Source organism: Stegodyphus dumicola, chromosome 6 (assembly GCF_044657685.1).
Source record: "Stegodyphus dumicola isolate Sdum_Otavi_A_Nest chromosome 6, ASM4465768v1".
Lineage (NCBI taxonomy): Eukaryota > Metazoa > Arthropoda > Arachnida > Araneae > Eresidae > Stegodyphus > Stegodyphus dumicola.
The window spans coordinates 212,116,730-212,139,571 of NC_140773.1; the positions used below are offsets into that span (position 1 = coordinate 212,116,730).

The 22,842-nt window shown below is 31.2% G+C and overlaps 1 protein-coding gene across 2 annotated transcripts in view; it reads right to left on the bottom strand.

Moving 5' to 3' along the window:
- Unr (cold shock domain-containing Unr) overlaps positions 1-22,842 on the bottom strand; it is a 70,494-nt gene that overhangs the window by 41,900 nt on the left and 5,752 nt on the right. For both annotated transcript variants that reach the window (XM_085819476.1, XM_085819477.1), the window contains exons 3-4: positions 6,026-6,181; positions 1,152-1,248 (exon numbers count right to left, since the gene is read on the bottom strand). In XM_085819476.1, the coding sequence (XP_085675602.1) occupies positions 1,152-1,248; positions 6,026-6,181 (253 nt within the window). The remainder of the gene's footprint in view (positions 1-1,151; positions 1,249-6,025; positions 6,182-22,842) is intronic.

A 22,842-nucleotide genomic window follows, 5' to 3' on the forward strand; every position in this document is an offset into this window, starting at 1 on the left:
AACTGTCATAAACAACATCAGCAATACAAGCAAACATCAACTATGCCCCAATAGACCACTTCATCTTGTTTGGATTGAATAAGGCAGGACTTTAAACAAAGTCCTCCCTTATTCAGGGTGTTAATTTAATAATTTTAGTTTTTATTTAACCTAATTTCATTTGCCATTTTTCTATCAAATTCACAAATTTCATGCAATAAATAAACACCTGCATGTACTATTGCACATATTACTGCGTGAAGGAACTTAGTAATGTACTATATATTAAAGTAAAATAAAATTAAATACAAATATCAACTGATTAAACATTGATTGAATCTTCATGTAAAGTTCTCTTTATGTCTACAGTACATTAAGACAATTCACATCAAAACAAAGTGACCTCCCCCCCCAAAAAAAACCTACTGTGATAGGCATTTATATCATGTTTGACAATGGAATCTGAAATCTTACTTTCCTTATGTCAAAAATGGATTCACTGCAAATCATGGCCATAAATAAAAATGAATAAAATGAAAAACAGGAATTTAGAATATCCTAATGCAATTAGGTTTAGCAGGATCTGGAATTATCTCCCATGGCTAAAACATTAACTCCCAGTATTTTCTCCAGTTTGAACTTAACTATGGGATGTTTAAAACTTACAATTATGACATTAATGATTTTTAAGTTATAGTGTGAATGCAGCTCAAGTAATCAATCACCTTCGCAGTAGAATGAAGTCAACTAGCATTATGAATATTCCTCTCGGAACTAGATGATTTGGGAGGTTTCACAGAAATGTAAAACTTTCACAGACAAAGAAAATAATCAATGGTAAAAGCATATTTACAGATACCCCTTGGCAAAAATTGACGATTTTTGGTGGTACATTGACCTATTTTCACTTAAAAAAAAAAATCAGAGAATTGCACAAACTTGACATTGCCCTATGTACACATTGATATATTTTCACTTACAAAGCACCCAATTCTAGGAAAATGTACATTTACGGAAATTTCAACTACTCAGGTTACCATAAATGAAATAAAAATGAATGACTTGGCGATAAACGAAACAACAACTTGGTGATGAATGAAACAACAACTTCACAATAATGCAACAGGTACCCTTCAGTCTACTCTAACCTAATGAATTAATAAACAACTTACCACCAAGTTTTAAATGTTCAATGTTTCCAGCATACTGACTGTAATGAAAAAATAGTCTTGCTTGTCGATCACAGCACTGAATAAAACCATATGAGTGCTAAGATAAAAATTTTAATATTAACATGCATGTCATGGATTATATAAATAAAAAGGTACAAATAACTTAATTTTTTCAATAAGTCTGGTTTAAAAAAAAAGTTTTTGGACAACATATCAGAATCTGGATATTGAATATGTTTGACATTTGGTATGTCAAACATATTCACGATCACACACACAGAACATGAATACAAAATACTATTTACTTAATTATTGTACAGTAAGACATGATCAATACTACTAAGAATGCAAAATGATTCAATTAAGTTTTGTATAAAAGAAAATTAATTAACACTAGAACGACGGGATGCTGTGTGGGTCAATTTGAACATAGATAGAAAACACCTAAAAATATGCATAAGTGGCTACTTTAGTTAACTAAAAGATACTTTTATGTAACGATCAGTATTTCTCAAAATTTACATTAAATATTTTATGTAAATCTACGGAAATTACCTATATTTTTATAAAATTGTATCATTTACGTATAATAACATGTCTTTTAACCAAATAAAACTTATTTTTTCTAATTTTGATAAAGAAACAGAGTACCATATATACCCGTGTATAAGTTGACAACTTTAAGGAAAAAATAAAACTTCGAAGCAGGGGGTCGACTTATACGCAGAACTTTTAAAGGGGGGGAAGATCCACCACCACCTAGCAATGACACGTCAGCAAACTTGATTATTAAAGATATTGTTCATACACAAAAAACACAAAATTTTTATTTATTCTTCCCATTTTATAAGCAGTAAGTTGAGTCCAATGATTATTTTTCAGTGAAATACGTTACTGAAAAAGGCAGCATTTCTGGCAGGTGTTCGCATCCAGGAAAATGGTTGGATAGACAACAACCTCTGCTTTTATGTATGGTGCAAAAAACAAGGCGTACTTTCACAGAAACCTTCACTTTTCATTTGGGATATGTTGCAACCGATTCGCTCAGAAGTTGTAAAAAAGCATGCAGAAAGTTCAAAAACAACACTTTCTGTGATCCCATGAGGGCTGACATCCATTTTAGAACCACTGAATGTTAGCATAAATAAGCCTTTCAAGGCGAATATGCACAAGTATTGGGTGGAATGGATACAATCTGATTTGCCTACTAAAACCAAAAGTGGCAATATTAGAAAGCTGGGCATAACTTTAATTGCATGTAGGTGAAAGATGCTTGGGACATGATCCCAGCTGAAATAATTAAATCATTCAAAAAGTGTTGCATTTCCAATAACTTGGATGGACAGATGATGATGCAATCTATCCAAGTGATGATAATTACATTAGCTGTGATGAATCGAGAGATGAAATTTATGATGACTCACTAATGACTAAAAAAGAATTTCAGGATTTATTTGCAGATTCTGACTTTCAATCACAATTTGAAGGATTCAAATGAAATTCCTTGAAAATTTTGTACATATTTTAAAATTTTATCATGTGCTAAAATGGAAATAACCAAAATTTCACTAAAGTGTGAGTGTAATTTAACAAAGTACATCAGCATGCTTTTCAATCGGCGATGACAGCTGCGCGCGTGTGACAAATTTGTTTTTCTGAAAATTTTTTTTGAAAGTCGGGAGGATAAACATATACACAAGTATATACCGTACATCATTTAAAAGAGAAAAAATAAATTTTACCAGTTACTTATTACTTTTACAGATTTTTTAAAATCAAATTTATTGTATGCATTGTACAGAAAATTTAGTAATAAGTTTTGTACATTTAGCTCAAATGGGTGTTTTGCATTTTGAACATCTTGGTTTTATTTTCACATTTTGGACTGTGGCATGGGACTCATTTACGCTCAACTTGTTGTCCACCGTTTTCAGTAGTTGTCATACACTCATATGTCACCTTTTTTTGCAGGGAGAGAACAAACTTTTCTCTCAGTTCTTCAAAGTCTTGAATGAATTGCCATCTGCCAATAGATTTTCCAGGTACAGCTTTGTATAAAACCCAGGTATTGATAGCAGCAAGTTCCAAAATATTATAAAACACCTGCAGCAGCCACCTGCATGAATCAGACTTGACAGTATACATCCTTGCCATTTGGTCAATTACATCCATACCGAATTTAGTTGCGTTGTAGTAAGCAATTGTATCAGGTAATTTGGGGGGGGGGATTTTCTATAATTTCTACAGTTGGATGAAGACTACTTAGCAAAAGACATTTTTATTTTTTTCTCCCTTGACACACAGTTAGACATGTCTTTATGTGCTAATATCGTAGTCACATGCAATGTGGATTTTAACATTTTTACAGAGACCATTCTTTCTTTTCTTGAGCATTTTACAGTATTTACAAGGCTGGTGTTTGGGGATTTCAATGTCTTTGCAAGCTTCAGTGTTGTGAAAATGTTATCTGTAGTGACATTTCTACTTTTGTTTTCATATGGACTTAATAGTTGCAGTACTACATGCTCAGAAAGAAAAACGTTGGAGAGAATTTTGTTATCTTTTCCAAGATATGGGAATCCATTTATACGATACTTTGAGTCAACATCTGCAGCTAACCAGAATTTGATTCCAAATTTATCTGCTTTGTTTGTATCTGCATGTATTGGGTACATCTACACCTAGCTTTTGTAGGAAATGACTGTTCATCTACAGTTACAATAGGACCTGGTGTATAGTTAGACTGACAATTTTGAATGAAACAATTCCAAATATCAGACATAAGGGCAAATTTGTCTGTCTCTAGAAGATTTGATCTCGTTGATTTTATGTTGAAGCGTAAACATCTCATTATTTCACAGAATTTGTCTCTTGACATTGTATTTCGGAAATATGGTGGTCCCCAGTTTATTGATCACAAGTTATCCTGTTCAAGACCTTTTGCACAATATATACCCCATGCATATAAAAATTGCTATAAAAGCATTTATTTCTTCTATTGTTATATTCCATATATTTTCATGAATCTGTCGATGAGCTTCATCTTCAGTGCATTTCTTTTATATGCTTCAATATCCATTCATCTATGAAAAGTTTCCAAGCACTTGATGAACTGTTGTCTATAACTCTGCGTTTAGCATGTAGTGTTGGGCCCCCAACTTCCTTCAAAATATTTTCCTTTGATTTTCTTCCTTTATCATTTGTTCCTAATTGTACGACATTCCAAACTGTCCCAACTTTGCCAACTTCATTATTTACAATTCTGAATGTTACTGCTCATTTTTTTTTCGGATTTCCTTGAGTGCACGTGTCTTTTCTTATCATTTCTTTTTTATCTGATAAATTTTCATTATTACTGTGATGAGAAGGTCCAGCAATTGTTAGGGCACTGCCAGAGTCATCATCACTTTCATTTTCTTCATTAACAGGCAGGTATTCATCCTCGCTACTCAAAATCGAAATACTACCATCATTATCATCATCTTCTGAATCATTTTCAGATAATTGTTGTAAATATTCCAAAGTTTCCTGAACAGTGTTGAACGATCCTGAACGACATTGTGACATCTTACCTTATCTATCCTCATACTAAATATAGAATAAAAGTAATAAACTTAAAAAATCTTTTGAAATATTCGTTGTTGTTTTCCACTGCATTCGAATGCGGTTCACGTTTCGAACTAAACATTATGAACTTGACTGAAAACTTACACTATTTCTATTTCCCTCCTGGTGCAGTCAATTTGAGGAATTCAGGGGTGAAGCAGATATACTTTACAGTTACTTCTGAGAAAATGCATCTGTTTTTCGTCATTTAGGCATAAACATTACTTATGGGTCAAAATGACCAGCTTCGTGTTCTAGGTATAAGTGTTAACAATCAGAAATTTATTAATGTTCCTCATTTTCAAATTCAGAAACTTACTGTTTACCTTAAATTATTAAAAGTTATAAAAGGAGGAGTTGTTTTTTTTTTAATTAATACTTTTGGCACGGTGACAAATTAAACATCAGTTTGGGTCAAACTAACCTGCTTCACGGTTCTAGTATTAAGACAACAACAAGTGTTGTTATTAGTAACATTTTATACTCTAAAATTACCTCGCAAATAAATAATAAATAGCTATGTGCTTACTTAATATTGTTTTATATTTTAGGTTTTTCAGATTTGATAACATTTCAATCATTTAATAAATTTTTAAAAAGAAATTCTCAGGAACTGAGAAACTTTCAGAATGAAAAGTATAAAATACACTCTTGTATATCTTTCTTAATATATCAACAATCACTCTAAATCATCACTTATAAAAAGCTTTGATGCTGCAAATTAAACTAATCTGCTCGCCAAAATTTCGCTATTATGCTTGCTGTAAAAATTCCCATTCAAGAGATTTATTATTTTAAAATGTGTTGAAAGAAACTATAAATAATTTCTTTCTTTCATACATCGAAAAGACTTAAAATTAATTTAAAAAATAATTCATGACAACTACAACTTCTGGGAGATAATTTGACCTCTGTTTTATATTTGCAGGAAAATATTTCTTTTAACATTGTTCAGCCCTTCCCCCCAAAAAAGAAAAGAAAAAATTGTAATTTAATCGAATTTGAATAAAACTGTGGCCCCCGAATGAATCTACATAAAAATTTATTTCCATTATTTTTTCTAAATATGTTACATGCTTGATTTCTCTGAATATATTTTTAACAGAACTTAAATCAAGATCTGAAGTATACTACTATAATAAGGGAAAGATGTATTTGGGCCCATAAAATAATTCCAAATGAATGATAAATATATTTAAATGAAATAAATTTGAAAGAAACTATTTACAATTGACAAAAAATAACATAGAAAATATAATTATGCTTACAAGTAATTTCTCAACTATTCCAGTTTCCCTAGGAGTTAAGCCACTGGGACTGGAACTATTGCTGTCATTTAGGCAGTCATCATTCGATGTTTTGTTGAAAGATGGAGAACGCTGACGGTTGGGCGTTGCAGAATCTTGAGCTGACGGCTGGAAGTTCTGAAAAATGCAATTAAAAAAAAATCTTTAAAGAATTTCATCCTAATAAATGACTTATCTAATTATTCAATTCATCACTCAAGGAACTTATCTTATTTTTTTCTTTTAACTATTTCACTCATAGAATATTCTATACATATATGTCAAATTTTAGGCTGAAAAAAAATTTTTTTTTAATAAACTATGATCAATAGATTATGACGATTTCTTAAAAGGAAAATTTTGATTTGCTCAGAGGCATAATCTGTAGAATTTTAAAATGCAGAAAATACTGTAAAATTCTACAAAGCAAAATGCTTTAATTTAAAAAATAAACTGAATCTCAAAGTGTTGAAATTATTTTTACTTATACAAGAAATTAAGATAACGAGACTTTGCTTTATTCACTCAAGCACAAAACCATTTGTTTGTATGTGGTACTGATATATACTGAAGAGGCTTAATCCTAGGTCTATATATGATTAATTAGTCCTATTTATAAACAGTACTTATCTAATCTTATCTGTACTCGTACGCAATCAGTTGGCTTTTGTATGCGAACAAGCTGCTACTCCACTCCTGAATAGTTTTAATTCATGAATAAAACAGCAAACACTTTGCATTCTTTAAAGTAATGACAATCACAGAAGTTTATTTTGCTGGATGGGTGAACTTTATTTGCATTGTTCTCTGGCAGCAAGCTATTACCTTAAACAAAAACTTTAGATTTTAATTGACAAACTTTTTAACTTGACTGATTCAGTCTGAGCTTTGATATAAAAAGAAATAATTTCTATAAGAAAGAGCAAAATTTTCAGGAGAACATTTTGACCATTCTCTTACAAATCTCTAAAATATGTGAATCTAAGTATACTTTTCAAAACGCAGGCTTCAGAAGATACACAATACAGGTTAACAGATTATACCAGGCTAATTAACAGATATTAAGTTTGAATGCAGCATCTCATTTAACACAAATTCGACAACAGCAATAATTTTGGAAGACTAAACAAATTAATATTATTTCCTGCTTTAAGTAAGCAATTAACCAGTTAATGTCCCTTTTTGAGGGGGGGAGGAGGTTGCCAATATCCGATGATAAACTTGTTTTCAATCTAAGTAAGCACTAAAAGCAGCCATTTCCTTGAAGAAACACTATGAAAGAACTGATGTTTTTTATAACTTATAACCACGATTTTTGAAAAATATTAAATTGCTTATCTAAAACTATAAATTAAATTCAGTTATTAATATTTAACTAGTAACCCTATGACTGCAGTAAGTTTTTAGTCAAATTTGAAAAGAATGTAAAAAGTTTTCAAGATATTGTATCTTGTTAAAAATGCTACAATGCATCCTATATATAAGAGGTTTTCAACCAGGGAGGGGGGATGTAACAGCCTTTTGCTTACCTGTTAACAGCCTTTTGCTTACCTGTACTTAGTATGATTTTATGAATATAAAAAACTACTTTCACTCAAGTTTTCGTATTTATTAACATTTTCTATAGTTTTCCTTGTTTGATTTAAAATAGTCTAATTCATTCCTGAAGACTGTACACTGAAACTTTTTACCTATATGGATTAATCGACAACGGATTAATTTGTTTTTGGATTGCAGGTAACTGCTTATTAAACTTTACAACAGTACTGTGTACACAAGTTTGTGACACAAAAACCAATGGAAATCATCAAATCAAAGACCCAAAAAAATATATAAATAAAAATAAGCACAGTAATAGGCAATTAAAATAAGATGAAATTTAATTTTATAATGCAATACAAAGTATGCAGCATAAAAGATAAGGAAGACAAAAAGAGACATTAACAAGAAGTCCCCTACCGTAAAAGTTATTAAATTAATTTTTCCAGAACATCTTCTTTCATCTTTTCATTATCTCTTACCATCACCTGACTTTACTCGAGATTCATTGAACCTCCATTTCATTAAAATTTTTTTTTGATGCAATTTGTTGTCCAAGTTTTAAAATGTTTCTAATGTCAGACAACATTTCTATTGGAAATGCATACGCTTCCTGTAGTGTTGCCAGAAATTTTTAAACCAAAGTAGCAATATAAAAATTAAAAGAAGCAAAAATTAGCACACAGTGTCAGATATATAATTTTAGATGTCATAGGAGCATGCACTCATTTGACCTCTAACTTCAGCACAAATTCAGTTTCTATATATTGCAAACGGTTAATTTGATTCTTGGTGATTTTATTATGAATGTTTTGATGAAAATCTTAAAACAAAATTGCTAATTTTCCACTGTTTAAGTATCTATTCCTTTTTAAATTCTCAATTTAGGTTGCTGTTTTTCGGTTAATTTGTTCAGATCCACTATTTTCACATTTTTGGATAGTTAATGCTATTGTACTAATCCTTTTAAATTACTGTTTTTTTAATTCATTGTTTCTTGCTTTGTTTTAATTGTTAATAATTTTCAGTTAATTTTCTGTTTTCATAGGTGAATTTATTTTCATTTTATCAAATTCTGGTTATTAAAAAAAATATGTTTTTTCACTGTTAAATCTATGTTGTTATTCAGAAATATAGTGTTACTTTTAATTTTTATGTCTCTACTTCTTCAATGAGTCCTAGAAACTGCATCAATATTTTATATTCATTTCCATCATAACAACATATAAAAATAGATGCTTATATTATAGAACATCTAGATTCATTCAGTATCAGAGAAAACAACGATTTATTAGTCACAACTACTTGTTCTTTGAACAAGTCATGTGAAAGACCTTTAAAAATGGTGTACATTTCACCTTATGTAAATGTAAAATCTCAAAAAATTAATTTGATAGCATTTCTTAAAATTTAACTCAAATGGTCAATAAGACAACATGGATGTATGACAAACAACAAATACAGAATTTTCGATACAAACTGATTTATGCTGTTCACATCATCAAATAGTTTTTTTTTTAATATTATTCTGAAACAAGATTTGTTGCAAATTTTGTTTAAATCAATTTTATATGCCCCAGTTTACATCTATAAAGTTTGCAACACAGACTTTTTTTCTTCTCTTGTTTGTTTTCATTCTCTCTGGCTAATTCTCAAATATGGGTATTTTAAGCCAAACTTTTTAAAAGGTGGTACTGAATTTTTTTCACATTACTAAAAATTCCTATTTTAGTTAACACAGATCCTATAATATGACATAAATTTTACAAGACTACACATAAATTTTACAAGACTACTCATAATTCACCAAAATATTAAGCAAAACGGTCAATAAAACCTTTGAAAACGCCAGCAATGCGAATTGAAAATTGAGTGCTCTTGTATTGATACATTACAATTGTTAGTTGCAAATTTTTATTTAAGCCTAAATAAATTTTTATTAAAATTAATTTTAATAGATAAAATATTTCGCTGATCTTTGGAATATGGTAACTGGTAGTTTGGCAACATTTTGGAGGCGATAAAGGTTACTACCTAAAGCTTTGGTAATAATGTGAGAAGTACCGGAAGGACTCAGTTCCGATTACGCATTATTTTGTGTGAGGGAAATGAGAGATCATGAGATACGTCATGTGACATTAATGGACGAATTACAGTTCTTTAATCGGAAAAGGGGGGAAATCTCAAAAAAAATCTGGAAATTTTGTATTTAGCTTTATTCTGTGTTGTGTGAAACAATGTTGGTTAATTTTTGGATCTATTGGCCCTAACTAAAGTGAATTCGAAATGGTTATTTAGGCATTGTGATAAAGAGAACTTTGCTTTTTATTTAGCGGAGGAAATATGGAGGAAAAATTCGCAGATTAGGTAAGTTAGTATTTTTAATTATTTGAGGATATTATTTTTATGCATTGTTCAAAATGTAAGGAGTAAATAAAGTAATATCGCATTATTGGAAAATAGTTATTAGCAATGATTTAGTTTAAAGTAATTAGGATTGTAAGCTAATTTTTATTAATTTAATGTATGTGCTTATTTATATTTTAAGTAGTGTTTCTAAATTTAATTATATTTTAATTAAATGATAGTTATTTTGTGAATTATATGTTTGTAGGAATTTGGTATATACGTTTCAGTGGAAGTAAACGTGCATGGAAATAATTTAAATATTTGACACTAAGTATTTGTAACCATTTAGAATGTTTGCGGTATGAATTCGTTGGTGACGTTTATAATATAATAGATAATTTAGAGGTAAAAGTTTTTGGATATTTTATTTATTTTATACGTGGAAATGTTCATCTTTTTAGAAGGGTATATACTTTTTCGCGATCAGGTAATTTCATATATGTTCTTTTTACCGGATTTAAAGATTCACAAAATTTTCATGCATTTTCGTGAAATTTTTCTAATTTATGAGAAAAATGCAGTGTACATGGATATAGTGAAGAGTGTGCGCAATGCCATTTTTGTGCAATTCTGGGATGTTTTTTTAAGTAAAAATAAGTTAATGTGTACATGGTTTAGTGATATTTTAATTAAATGATAGTTATTTTGTGAATTTTATGTTTGTAGGAATTTGGTATATACGTTTCAGTTGAAGTAAACGTGCATGGAAATAATTTAAATATTTGACACTAAGTATTTATAACCATTTGTAATGTTTGCGGTATGAATTCGTTGGCGATGTTTATAATATAATAGATAATTTAGAGGTAAAAGTTTTTGGATATTTTATTTATTTTATACGTGGAAATGTTCATCCTTGGAAAGGGTATATACTTTTTTGCGATCAGGTAATTTCATATATGTGCTATTTACCAAGTTTAAAGATTCACAGAATTTTTTTGCATTTTCATGCAAATTTTTGTAATTTATTAGAAAATAGCAGTGTTGATGGATAAAGTTAAGAGTGTGTGCAATGCCATTTTTGTGCAATTCTGGGATGTTTTTTTAAGTAAAAATAAGTCATCGTGTAAATGGTTTATGTGTATGTGCTATTCTGAAAAACGCACAAGGAGTTTGCGATTGTGCACTTTTTCCCAATTTTGCAGTTAATATTTGTCATGATTAAGCAGTTTTGTTACATAAAATTTCTAGCATAAGTATAATTCGGCTAGTAAGTTGTTGGAAAAAGTGTTCAGTAAATAAAAAGAAAAGAAACATGTCTTTACTTCGTGAAGACAAAATGGCGGCGAAAAAAAAAATACATGGTTGCTGTAGCAGAGTTGGTAGAAAATTTTCGCAAAAAATCAAGTTACCATAATCAAAGATCAGCCAAATATTTTAACATCTGTGCAATTTATAATGTATTAAAAATTTTAAAATAGCAAAAGGTATCAGCAAATTCACAAAATCACTTAAATTTAGAAGCATAAATTGGTCAAAAGTAGCAAGTTTGCAAAAAATTGCATGATCTGACAACACTAGCTTCCTGCTGCTCTATCTGGATGATACTGTTAAGTAAAAACCATGAATCTTCCCCCTTTTCCAAAAGTTTGCATCGAAAGAACCTGGATCATCTTTTCTTCCTCTAAAGACATGTTCTTCATAATCGCCTTTTAACTGCTTCTCAAATTATTGCAGTTCCTTCCTGTTGAGCTCATTTTTATGGTCTTCTTGCAACTCCTCTATGTATTTATAAACTTTCAAAACAATCATATAGATTAAAAAAAAAAAAAAAAAAAAAACTTCTAACCTTCAAATCCCTCATAATCTCTGCCTGAAATACAATCTGGTCATTATTTCCTACAGGACAAATTCCTGGTCCAGGAAGTCACTTGCTGCTAGGCTTTGTGAATAAGAGGCAAAGAAAAATATTAAAAATGTTCAGGAAGTCACCGAGTGATAATTCTATACCACAGGTTACTTCCCAACACCACTGAAAATTATCCATTTGCTTCAAACTGTGTTCGTAATTGAACAAAACATTTCCAAGGAATTTTTTCGTTTTTTGATAATTTGTTCATGAAACTGTTTGCAAATGATACACTCACGATCTGCGGTTCCACTGAACTATAACAACTCAAGTCTGCCGATACTATACTTCAAGAAATTTTTAAAATGTAACTAAATTTTTATTAAAAATAATTACATATTATGAAGTACATTCAAAAAAGAAATTTATATATTTTCATTGTTACATATGCAAAGCATATATACATTTAAATGCGAAATTTAGTTTTACCTTTCATGCTTGAAATTTTTTTAAAAAATATTTTTACATGAAGAAATTTTTCTAGTTCTTAAACAAATCTGACGAGAAGAAAGTTCAATTAAAAAAAAAAAGGGGGGGGAAACACATTCATTGCTAACAAAATAACAGAAAAGAGATGATTTTTACAAAGCTGAATTAATGATTTAGGGTGTTAGAAATGTCATTTATTCAATCAATGGAGTAAATATTGATAAAAATTAGGGACTACTCTTCTTTGCGCTCTTAAGTCGCCAAATGTGGCAACAAATTTCTCGCCAAAAATCTGCGGTGCCATATTACTATCAAAATTTTTTGTCTACATTTCAAACTTTAAGCTTAAAATGTCTCCAAAAATGTGGCTTTCGCACATACAAAATCACGTTTTCGAACTACTCTGATATGCGCCCTCAAGTCGCCAAATTTCTCGCCAACCGCGCTGCCATATTGCTATCTAAATTTTTTGTCTACATTTCGAACTTTAAGCCTAAAATGTCTCCAAAAACACTGTTTTCGTGAATGCAAAAACCCCGTTTTGAATACACAATTTAAGCAAAAATCCGAAACAAAAACAAAAAATTTAGATAGCAAAACCGTGAAGTTTCTAACCAAAATTATTTGACAAGAGTCCATGTACACAGCGATATGTTTTAACTTAAAAAAAATCTACGAATGGCACAATCTAGGCAACGAACGAATCTACGAACTACGCACATCTTGCTTTAATAAATTAACATAACAACAATAAATTTTAAAGAATACCATGTACACAGCATCCTGGCTGACAGCCACATACTTTACCAGCAAGCATTTGACTGCAAATCCTTACAAGACCTATCAGAAACGCCCTTCTTCGTCCAAATTCTCATAGCAGCTTCGCAATTCGCACTCCGTTTTAAAAGTGCCACAGACATTCCAAAAATACACTTCAATCCTCATAAACACACCCGTGAACAAAAGACTCGTTAACAACTCCAACATCGTACCTTTTAATACTAAATTTACTTTCCACACAATCTAAAATACGCGACTGAAACCTTCTCACGAAGTCTATCATTGCAACATAGGCCATTTCAAAACATGCACGACACTGCAGTTAAGTTTCAATGTCAAAAGGGTTGCCATACAAACAGCTTCTTCCACCATCCCACAGCTTGGAATCGTACCAGAAACCAGCGCAGAACACGTATTGCTACATTTGTTGATCTTGGGACACATATAAGAGTAGAGCCAAAATTAGAAATTAAATATACTGTATATTATATCAAAAGATTATTAAAAATAAAAACTTTTAATATGTACACTGCTCAAAAAAAAAATGGGACAGTGCTATATCTCCCGTTCTACTGGGGCGATTGACAAAATTCAAACTACGTTTTTCATGTCACGAAAGCGCGACTTAGGATATATATTAGATTTATATATAGTACTATTCTAACATAGGTATTTTGACACAAAATCGGACTTTTTCTGAAATAACATACCAATTTTTTTACATATTTCGATTCTACGACTCAAATTATGCCAGAATACCAAGTTTTGTAAAAATCGTACGATTAGTTTTTAAAATATTAGCTCTCAAAATTTTAGCTCCTCAATGTTAATTGAATTTGGCAAATATTTATTAATATCTCTTTTTTTATTAAACTTTTTTGATTTTTTCTCTCACATTTCGAAATTTTGGTTCATTCCAAATAAAATTTACCCATTTTTTGCGTTTTATTTTTTAAATTTTTATTTTTAAATAATTTCTATAGATTTTTCGAAAAACATTTTGAATTATAACCTATAAAATTTTTACCATCATCTTAAAGTAGGTGTATTTTTAAGCATATCTGCAAAAAATTAGACTTTTTTATTCAAAATTTTCTAAGATATACACGAATTTACATAATTTCGCGTTTTGAAATTTGGCACCTTTTTTTTGAGCGATAATAACGCCAAATGTGGTCTATGGATTTTTGTTACACTGAATTGCCACAGCTATTTTTAACCTTAAACTTCAAGTAAAATTTTACGGAGAATTAATTATGTATATGACATTTTTTCCCTCAATGATGCGTAATAAATATTTATTAATACTATATGAAAGGCTATTTTTTTAAATTATAGATGATATTATTCAAATTTTTAACTATTTTTTTTTAAATTTCTCTCGTATCTTTTCTTTTTTTAAAAAATTTAAGAGTAAGTTTTTGTAAGAGTAAATTTTTACCTTCGGCGTTTTATCGTCTGCTACTTTACTTCGTTTAAATCGAATTGTCTAAAACTGAGAATTTTCGTTTGATATTTATTTGAATTTTATGACATTAACTGCATAATTTATTTCTAAACAAACTGTTGCTTTTGAAGTGGCTGAAAGAGCAGCTGATACTATTATCCATATTTTTAAAGCACAATATATTTTTATAGAAACATAATATTTAGAATAATCATTTTTTATAAAAGTTAAATTATGATATAAACATACAACCCTCTAGAGACTGAATTAATGGAAGTTCAATGGTTATGTAATAATGATCTGCAGCTACTTAATGGCTGGATAAGTCAGCAGATTCTGTGGACAAGTAAGAATAATTATATAAACGACACCAACATTCTGGATTCAATAAACAACGAGTTTACTAAATGAATTAAGAAGTTTTAAAACATAAAAAATCAACTAATTTTTTTCCTAAAATGTATTTTTGTGCGTAGCGTATTTTCATTATATACTTAAAATTCTAATTTAGAATGTAATTGTCAAGAACTGAATCCTAATCATCAGTAATATAATAAGTAATTATTGCTGTTATTAATAAATCCTTCTTATAAAGTAATTGCAAATATTTCAAAAAACTTTCTGTCTGAATGCAAACATTTTTCTATGCAAATATTTTAAATTTTATATTAATCAAGATTGCACACCATATTACTTATTTCCACTTCAATTCTTACCGTCAGTTCTAGTAGAATTTACAAATCAATTATATTTAATTAAGGATTGAATTGGATTATTTAATTATGGCAAAGCACACGAGGGCTATCTGCCTAAAAGGAGGGATGCCTTCGTGGAGGACTTTTTAAGGGAAACTGGCTCGTATACACGTTACACATGGGGAAAACCACGAAACTGCCCATGCGGCCAGCCCGTTCGCAGGATTCGAAACTCGAACCGAACTACCAGTGTTCAGCGTCTTTACCGCTCGGCTGTTGGTGGGCTATTTAATTAAGGAATGACCATCTAAGTTAAGAAACAGCGTACCGTAACAACATTCAATTATTGGTTCCGTATCTTTCATGTTACTCCTGATTGGCTAGCTACAGGATTTTTAATGAGTATTCGGATTTTACTAGTAACTTCACTTGGAAATCGCGCTTAAACTAGGTTAGTTGGTTATTTGAACATAGAAAGAACATGGGAGCTATTTGATTAAGATTCTTTCATAGAGAATCTTTGTAAAGAGAACCTAAAAAACTACGAAAACCAACCATGCAGCCTGGGTTAGACTGAGCAGCAAACAATTAGTATTTAACAATATTTTCTTTTTCAAATGCTAGGCAACTGATGAGGCTCCAATTAAATCTCCAATTTAATATTTTATTTGTAAATATTTAAAATATTGTTGTATTCTTTGACACTAAAAGCAGAATTTAAGTTTTGTTAAATCGTTAGTAAACTACCAAGCCGTAGTGCAAATGAATATTCAATTTCTTTGGCAATAATTGTATTCACTTAATATTCTTGGAATATGAGCTAAAGAAGGAATGTTCTCGGAAGATTAAAGAAGTGTTTAAATCCAGTGATATTAGGTTTGTCTTACAAGCTCAGGATCAAAACGATTCTGCAATTGCCCGAGTAGTTGACTTGTAAATGGATGTGAATTAAGCAGATGACTTTTAATCTTACGTTATTCAGCCAGAAAACGTATTCCAAATGTTTTGTATTGCATGACAATGCATCTTTTCATTATTCAATAACCAGTCGGAGAACCGCTTGTGTTCAGAAAATAAGTATGTATATTCAATCGTCCTGCATGTTCTTCAAATTTGTCTTCTTGTGATTTTTTTTCTTTCTCAAAAACTAAAGTTGCCTCTCAAAGGAAAGTTTTTTGACATTGAAGAGACAAAATTAATATGACATCTACTTTTAGAGGCATGTGAAAAACAGATCTCTACAAACCTTCTCTTCCATTACATGTTGTGCAGTCAGAGTTACATCAGCGTAAATTCTATAATCTATTTTTATTCCACTCTGATTACTTTATTAACATACAGTGAATATATACTAAATCTTTAAATTTAGCTTAAGTAATTCGGAATTTTTGACGGAATTGTTGTCGGAACTAGGACTTAGAAGATAAGTCAAATTCAATATTTCGATAACCCAGTAAATTCAAGTTCGAAATTTCAATATTTTATTTTCGGAGGGAGGGGAAATGTTTTAAGTTTTGGTCCATTATACTAAGTATATTTGCTTCGATTTTTTATTTTTCCATAAAAGCGAAAATTTTACGCATGGTATACATATAACGCATAGCTTCAAATTAAAATTTAATAATATACAGAGTGGTTATAATTAAAGTTCCACATTGAAACGGTCATAAAAGGAAAACTACTGGATCAAATGTTATCAAACTTGGAAATCGTGTAAAGGAGGTCATGGGAATTTATTTTCCGCGAAAAAAAGGAAGTTCGAAACCTCACCACCAGGGAGGGAAATGGCGCTGTATGCAACATTGTTAAACGAAATATGGGTCGGAATCCAACTTAACCTTTTGTTAAACGGGTTTAATATGTTGTATACCCTTAAGAAACTTTGAAGTAGGCAAATTATTATTTAAAGACGTTAAATTCGATAAATGTCGAGTGCGCCATCCCTGTAAGTGAGAATTTCGTCCGTGAAAACCACGAATTAGCGATTAGAAAATGTGAGATCGCAAATCACTCTCACAAGTGCGTACAATCTGGAAATCGTTTTCTTACAGATCGCTAATTTGTAATTTTTTAAGCCTGAATTCGGCACTAAAACATGAAGATACTGATTCAAAACGCTTTTAATCGATTTGGGCCAAAGAAATCTCTCATGTTATCTATCTAGTTCCATTGCATTCTCCTACTGCATTCGATTGCGTAACAGTCATTTCACACTGTTTACTCTTGAATGACAGCTAGTTTTATAACTGAACCATTTTTTTCTGAAGAGCAGTCGGCAGCTGGACCACTGCGATTGCAGTTCCTTAGAGCCAATATTAAAATGTTTCGTGATACATGAACTGCAGTAACGTGGCATTTTAGATACTACAATTTTTATGCAGGGCTGGGTACCACCTCAAGAGTGTCGCATAGTTACTTAGGCAACATTTCACAAATGAACGTCTTATAGGCCAACACTTCCCCTCTTCCCACCAGACCTCAACCTCTGTAACTTTTGTCTATGAGGTTATCTCAAAAGCACTGTTTATGGTGATAATCTAAACAATTTGGCAGAAATGAAAAATGTGATACACTGATAACATTCCTCCTGATATGCTATGTGTAACGTGTATAAGAACCAGTTTCCCTTAAAAAGTCCTCCACGAAGGCATCCCTCCCTTTAGGCAGATAGCCCTCAAGTGCTTTGCCGTAATCTAATAAACCAAACCAAAACCAAACCTGATATGCTAAGAGCTGCTGTTGAGAATGCAGTAACATGATTTAACTTGCTTTCGGAAAATGCTGGACGCTACATTGAACATGCTTTGTAACACGTTTCGGAAAATATTAAACACATTTTAAACAGATGTTTTTGTGTCTTATTTCATTTAACAATATTGTATACAGCGCCATTTTTCCCTGATGGTGAGTTTTTGAACTCTTTTTTTTTTTTTCCGCCGAAAATAAGTTCTCATAACCTCCTTTACACGATTCCCAAGTTTGATAACATTTGGTCCGGTAGTTTTCCTTTTATGACCATTTCAAAGTGGAACTTTAATAATAACCACCATGTAAAATAAGCTTTAAAAGTCTGACAGTTTGGTTCAAGTCCCAACTTTAAAAAATATATATATAAATATAAATTTTTATATTAATTCTCTTAGAATGCATGTTTTAAGAAGCTAATTTTTTCTCTCGCGTTATAGATTGTATAAAAAAACATGATCTTTAATATGATTTAGATTGTTTCAGCCGATATAAGAATCGGGTTACTCTGTGGTACAGAATAAACCCTGCTGGACTGTTTTATTTCTTTGTCATTTAGCAAAAATCTTTTAATTAAATTATTTATCCTTTGGACTTCGCTTTAAACTTTATTTATAGCTAAAATGACTAAAAAATGAAAAGCTGTCTTTAGCTGAAACGCAATTCATATAATTGATATTTTAAAAAATTGACAAGAATGCAAAATGTATGGAAGTCTAGCAGTCGAAAAATCTTAATTTTCTTGTGTGAGCACTGAAAATAACTGTAGAAGGAAAGAAGAAAATTAGGGAGAAAAGTAAGCAAAAATTTGCAGGGAAATTTGGCTGTCAGACGTACCAAGATGTTCAAAAAGCTGGACGCTTTCGAATATACTTTCAGGATACTTCAAAGAATTTAGGTGTTCAAAGAGAAAACACTTGGACGAGTACACCAGCAAATACCATCAATTGAGCTTGTGTTAACAGAAAAGACAAAACGATATCATTGCAGATTAAAGTGAAGAGCGACTGGTTTTAAACTATATGGTTGTGTAAATTACGTTATAGAACATCATATTGTATCATAAATGGTGAATCCCATGATTTCCTCAGTCGAATTATTTGAAGATTCAGGAGTTTATCCAGTGATGTATGTGGATGTCACTTAAAGATGTTTTTTTCCCTTCCTGATGAACTAGCGGCCGAGCGGTAAAGTCGCTGAACACTGGTAGTTCGGTCCGAGGTTCGAATCCCGCGAATGGGCTGGCTGCATGGGCGTTTTCGTGGTTTTCCCCAAGTGTAACGTGTATGCGAGCCAGTTTCCCTTAGAAAGTCCTCCAGGAAGGCATCCCTCCCCTTAAGCAGATAGCCGTAGTGTGCTTTGTCATAATAAAATAAACCAAAACCTTTTGATGAAACCAGTCTTTCCTTTCATCTCATAGCTTCAAAATGTTTAGCCTCTAAAGACTGATAAAGGCTCTGACGAAATACTTCGTGAAGAACTTTCTAAGGGAAACCAGCTGTCATATGCGGTACACATGAGAAAATCCACGAAAACGCCCATGCAACCAGCCCGTTTACCGGGGTTCGAACCCCGGAGTGAACTACCAGTGTTTCAGCAACTTTACCGCTCGGCCGTTTGTGGGCCTTTATGAAATGGAAGGCGATAACTTTATTTAAAATGATTGTCAGAAATACCAAAATGTTTCGAAAAGTTGGATACTTTTCAATATACTTTCAGAATGCTTAAAGAAACAGAGAAAAAAAATAAATTTTTTCGTAAAATTTAGTATTCGTATTTTTTTAAATTTAAAACTTTTCAATCTTATGATATTTGATTCTTGCAATTTCAAAAATAAGATATTTGACTAAAATATGAATAACATTTTAAGAAACCAAATGTAGGATAAAATTGTGTAAAGCAATGGGCACAATGATAAAACTGTTTAAAGCAGTGTATGCAAGTCATCCTAAGTTAAAATATCGGTTCTACATCTCTCTTATTTATATATATTTTTTCTGAACGGAACATTGAAAGGCATGTAAAACTGTGCTTTACTGTATTTTCTCTTTTAATATAGTATGCAGTTTTCAAACGCATCGTAGTCTGGGTTACAAAGTATTCTTCCGAAAAAAACGCAGTTCAAATAAATAAAATCAAATTCTGGAAAATTGATATTAATAAATATATTTAAAATGCTCAGTTCGAAGGAATAAATAGAAAATTTTAAAACAATTATCTGAAGAGACAATGCAACACAAACAATTAAAATAAAAGTATAAAAATTTAAAAATGACCTAAAATAATAGCTATGACGAAAAATATATATAAAGAAAACTATTTGAAAAAAATATAAATAAACGCTGCACTTTTATTTACGCAGTTCGAATAGGTAAATAGAAATTTTTAAAACAGTTATTCGGGGAAAAAAAAAAAACCGTGCTACTTAAACAATTAAAATGAAATTCGAAAAGAAAAAATTACTTAAAATAATAAGTTATAATGAAAAATAGGTACTTTTCCGTTTTGCCGGCGCAAGCGATAAAGTCGCCAATAATGGTACAACCGATGCCAAACGGAATATTCTCGGTGGTAACCTTTTACGCCCCAATTTCAAAACAAGTCGCAGCTTTTTCCTATCAGATTGATTGTTTCTTTCAATACTGGCATATAATTACATAGAATTTTTATCAGATAGTTCAGTTTTATGTCTAAGGCCATTTTCGGTAATTAAGTCAATTAGGATGCAATTACAGCGCTTACCCGAAGCCGAAAATATAGAAAAGGTAAAGTCAAGGGTTAAATTCATCCATTCTAATGAGAATGCATTAGCGAAGTAAAGCACTACAATTTTACATAATTTCTGAGTAAGCTATTCGTACGAATTGAAATATTTCTTGCATCTAAACTTGTGTTCCAAATTAAGATTTAACTTAAAATTAATGTAGATAATTACTGAGAGCATTAGATTTTTGTAGAGTAGTTTACGTGAGATGAGATCGCTTGGGGTCACGTGATATGAACCGGCGAATCAGGATGTTCAACCATGAAAGCATAGTAAATTCTTAAATTAATGTCTTTTTACAAATTTATTGTCTTTATTTATTGGCTTTTTATAAAATTTTAAGCGATATTAAAATGTTTATGCCTTCTTTTTTAAAAGAATTCTTAGAACTAACAATTTTTAATATTTTTTATGTGTATACTGTATGTTGTCGCCAATAAAGTCTGCTTGGCGAGATTTGCGCCGGCGAAACGGAAAAGTACCGAAAAATATAATATAAAGAATATTAAAAGGAACGATGGTGACTTTTTTTCCTAAGGAAACTAGGTTGCCATATATTAAGAAGTTCGCCAAGTGAAGTATTCTTGGCGCAAACTGACAAAAAAGTACCAACATAAATTTGTGAATTTCTCCGTAAATTTCGCTCCAAATTTTACAAAATTTCATATTTAGGCGTAATTTGAGTCGTAGAATCGAAATATGTAAAAAAATTGGTATGTTATTTCAGAAAGAGTCCAATTTTGTGTCAAAATACCTATGTTAGAATAGTGCTATATATAAATCTAATATATATCCGGCACAGCTTTAGTATAGCCCACCTGGAATTTTAAACAAAAAAAATATCACCAAGAGCGGCGATAAATGATATGATCTGGTAACCCATACTATTCGCCAAACGCAATGTAAACAAGAGGATGGAATTACGGTTACAGCTAATTTAGTAGTCAGTTACATTTATTCAATTTCAATACAAATTACCGACACATCCGTTTACTCAAAGTTTAATGCACGTGCCCTGTATTCTTACTTTTCTGGTATAGATTTCTCTTAAAATTTGTCTCGCCCTGCGTTGCAAGAGGAAATACATTTTAAATTAGAATTCTACTAAAATTAATATCTAAATACACAATTCGTAACACTGTTATTGGCCATTGTGTAACGCTCAGATACCGTGAATACTATTTTGTATATATATTTTTGGCTACTTGAGGTGATATTTTTGCGTTTAGTTATTGCTTGCTCTAAAACTGCTGTTAGTGATGTTGTAATTAAATATCAGGAGATTATAAAGGAAAATTTAAGGTGGGAGTTTTCAAACAAGCGAAAAATTTGGGAACTGATATTTTATGTATGAATTAACAATAGAGTATGAACTTTTTAGAAGATTTTTGATGGATTGTCGATTATTGAAGGATAACGTTTTCTGTGAAAAATGTAAGATACCATGCTGATTAGTTAGTCAGAAAAAGTCATCGAATGGTAGTATTTGCAAGAAATGTAAGGCTGAGAAATCAATTAGGCTAGGATCTTGATTCGCCTGTAGTAAGCTCAATTTTTCTAGAAACTTTTTTTTTTTTCCCCCAACGCGAATCAATGGAGTTGCTTATGGGCTTATTTCTGCAATTCTCCGATTTCTTTTAAGTGAAAGAAGATTTCTTAGTATATGAGCAATGCAGAGTTTATTCAATTTCTGATTTTTAAGTAAAAAGAGATCGCTATATACATGGGCTAAGCCAATGCAGTGCGCAATACCGAGGTTGTGCACGTGCCTAGTTTGTGCAATTCTAGGATGTTTTTTTAAGTGAAAATAGATCGATGTGTACATGGGCACAGCCAATGTAGTGCGCAATGCCGAGGTTGTGCGCGATGCGTAGTTTGTGCAATTCTAGGATGTTTTTTAAGTGGAAATAGATCGATGTGTACATGGGCAGAGCCAATGTAGTGCGCAATGCCGAGGTTAAGCGCGGTGTCTAGTTTGTGCAGTTCTAGAATATTTTTTAAGTGAAAATAGATCGATGTGTACATGGGCACAGCCAATGTAGTGCGCAATGCCGAGGTTGTGCGCGGTGCCTAGTTTGCGCAATTCTAGGATGTTTTTTAAGTGAAAATAGATCGATGTGTGCATGGGCACAGACAATGTAG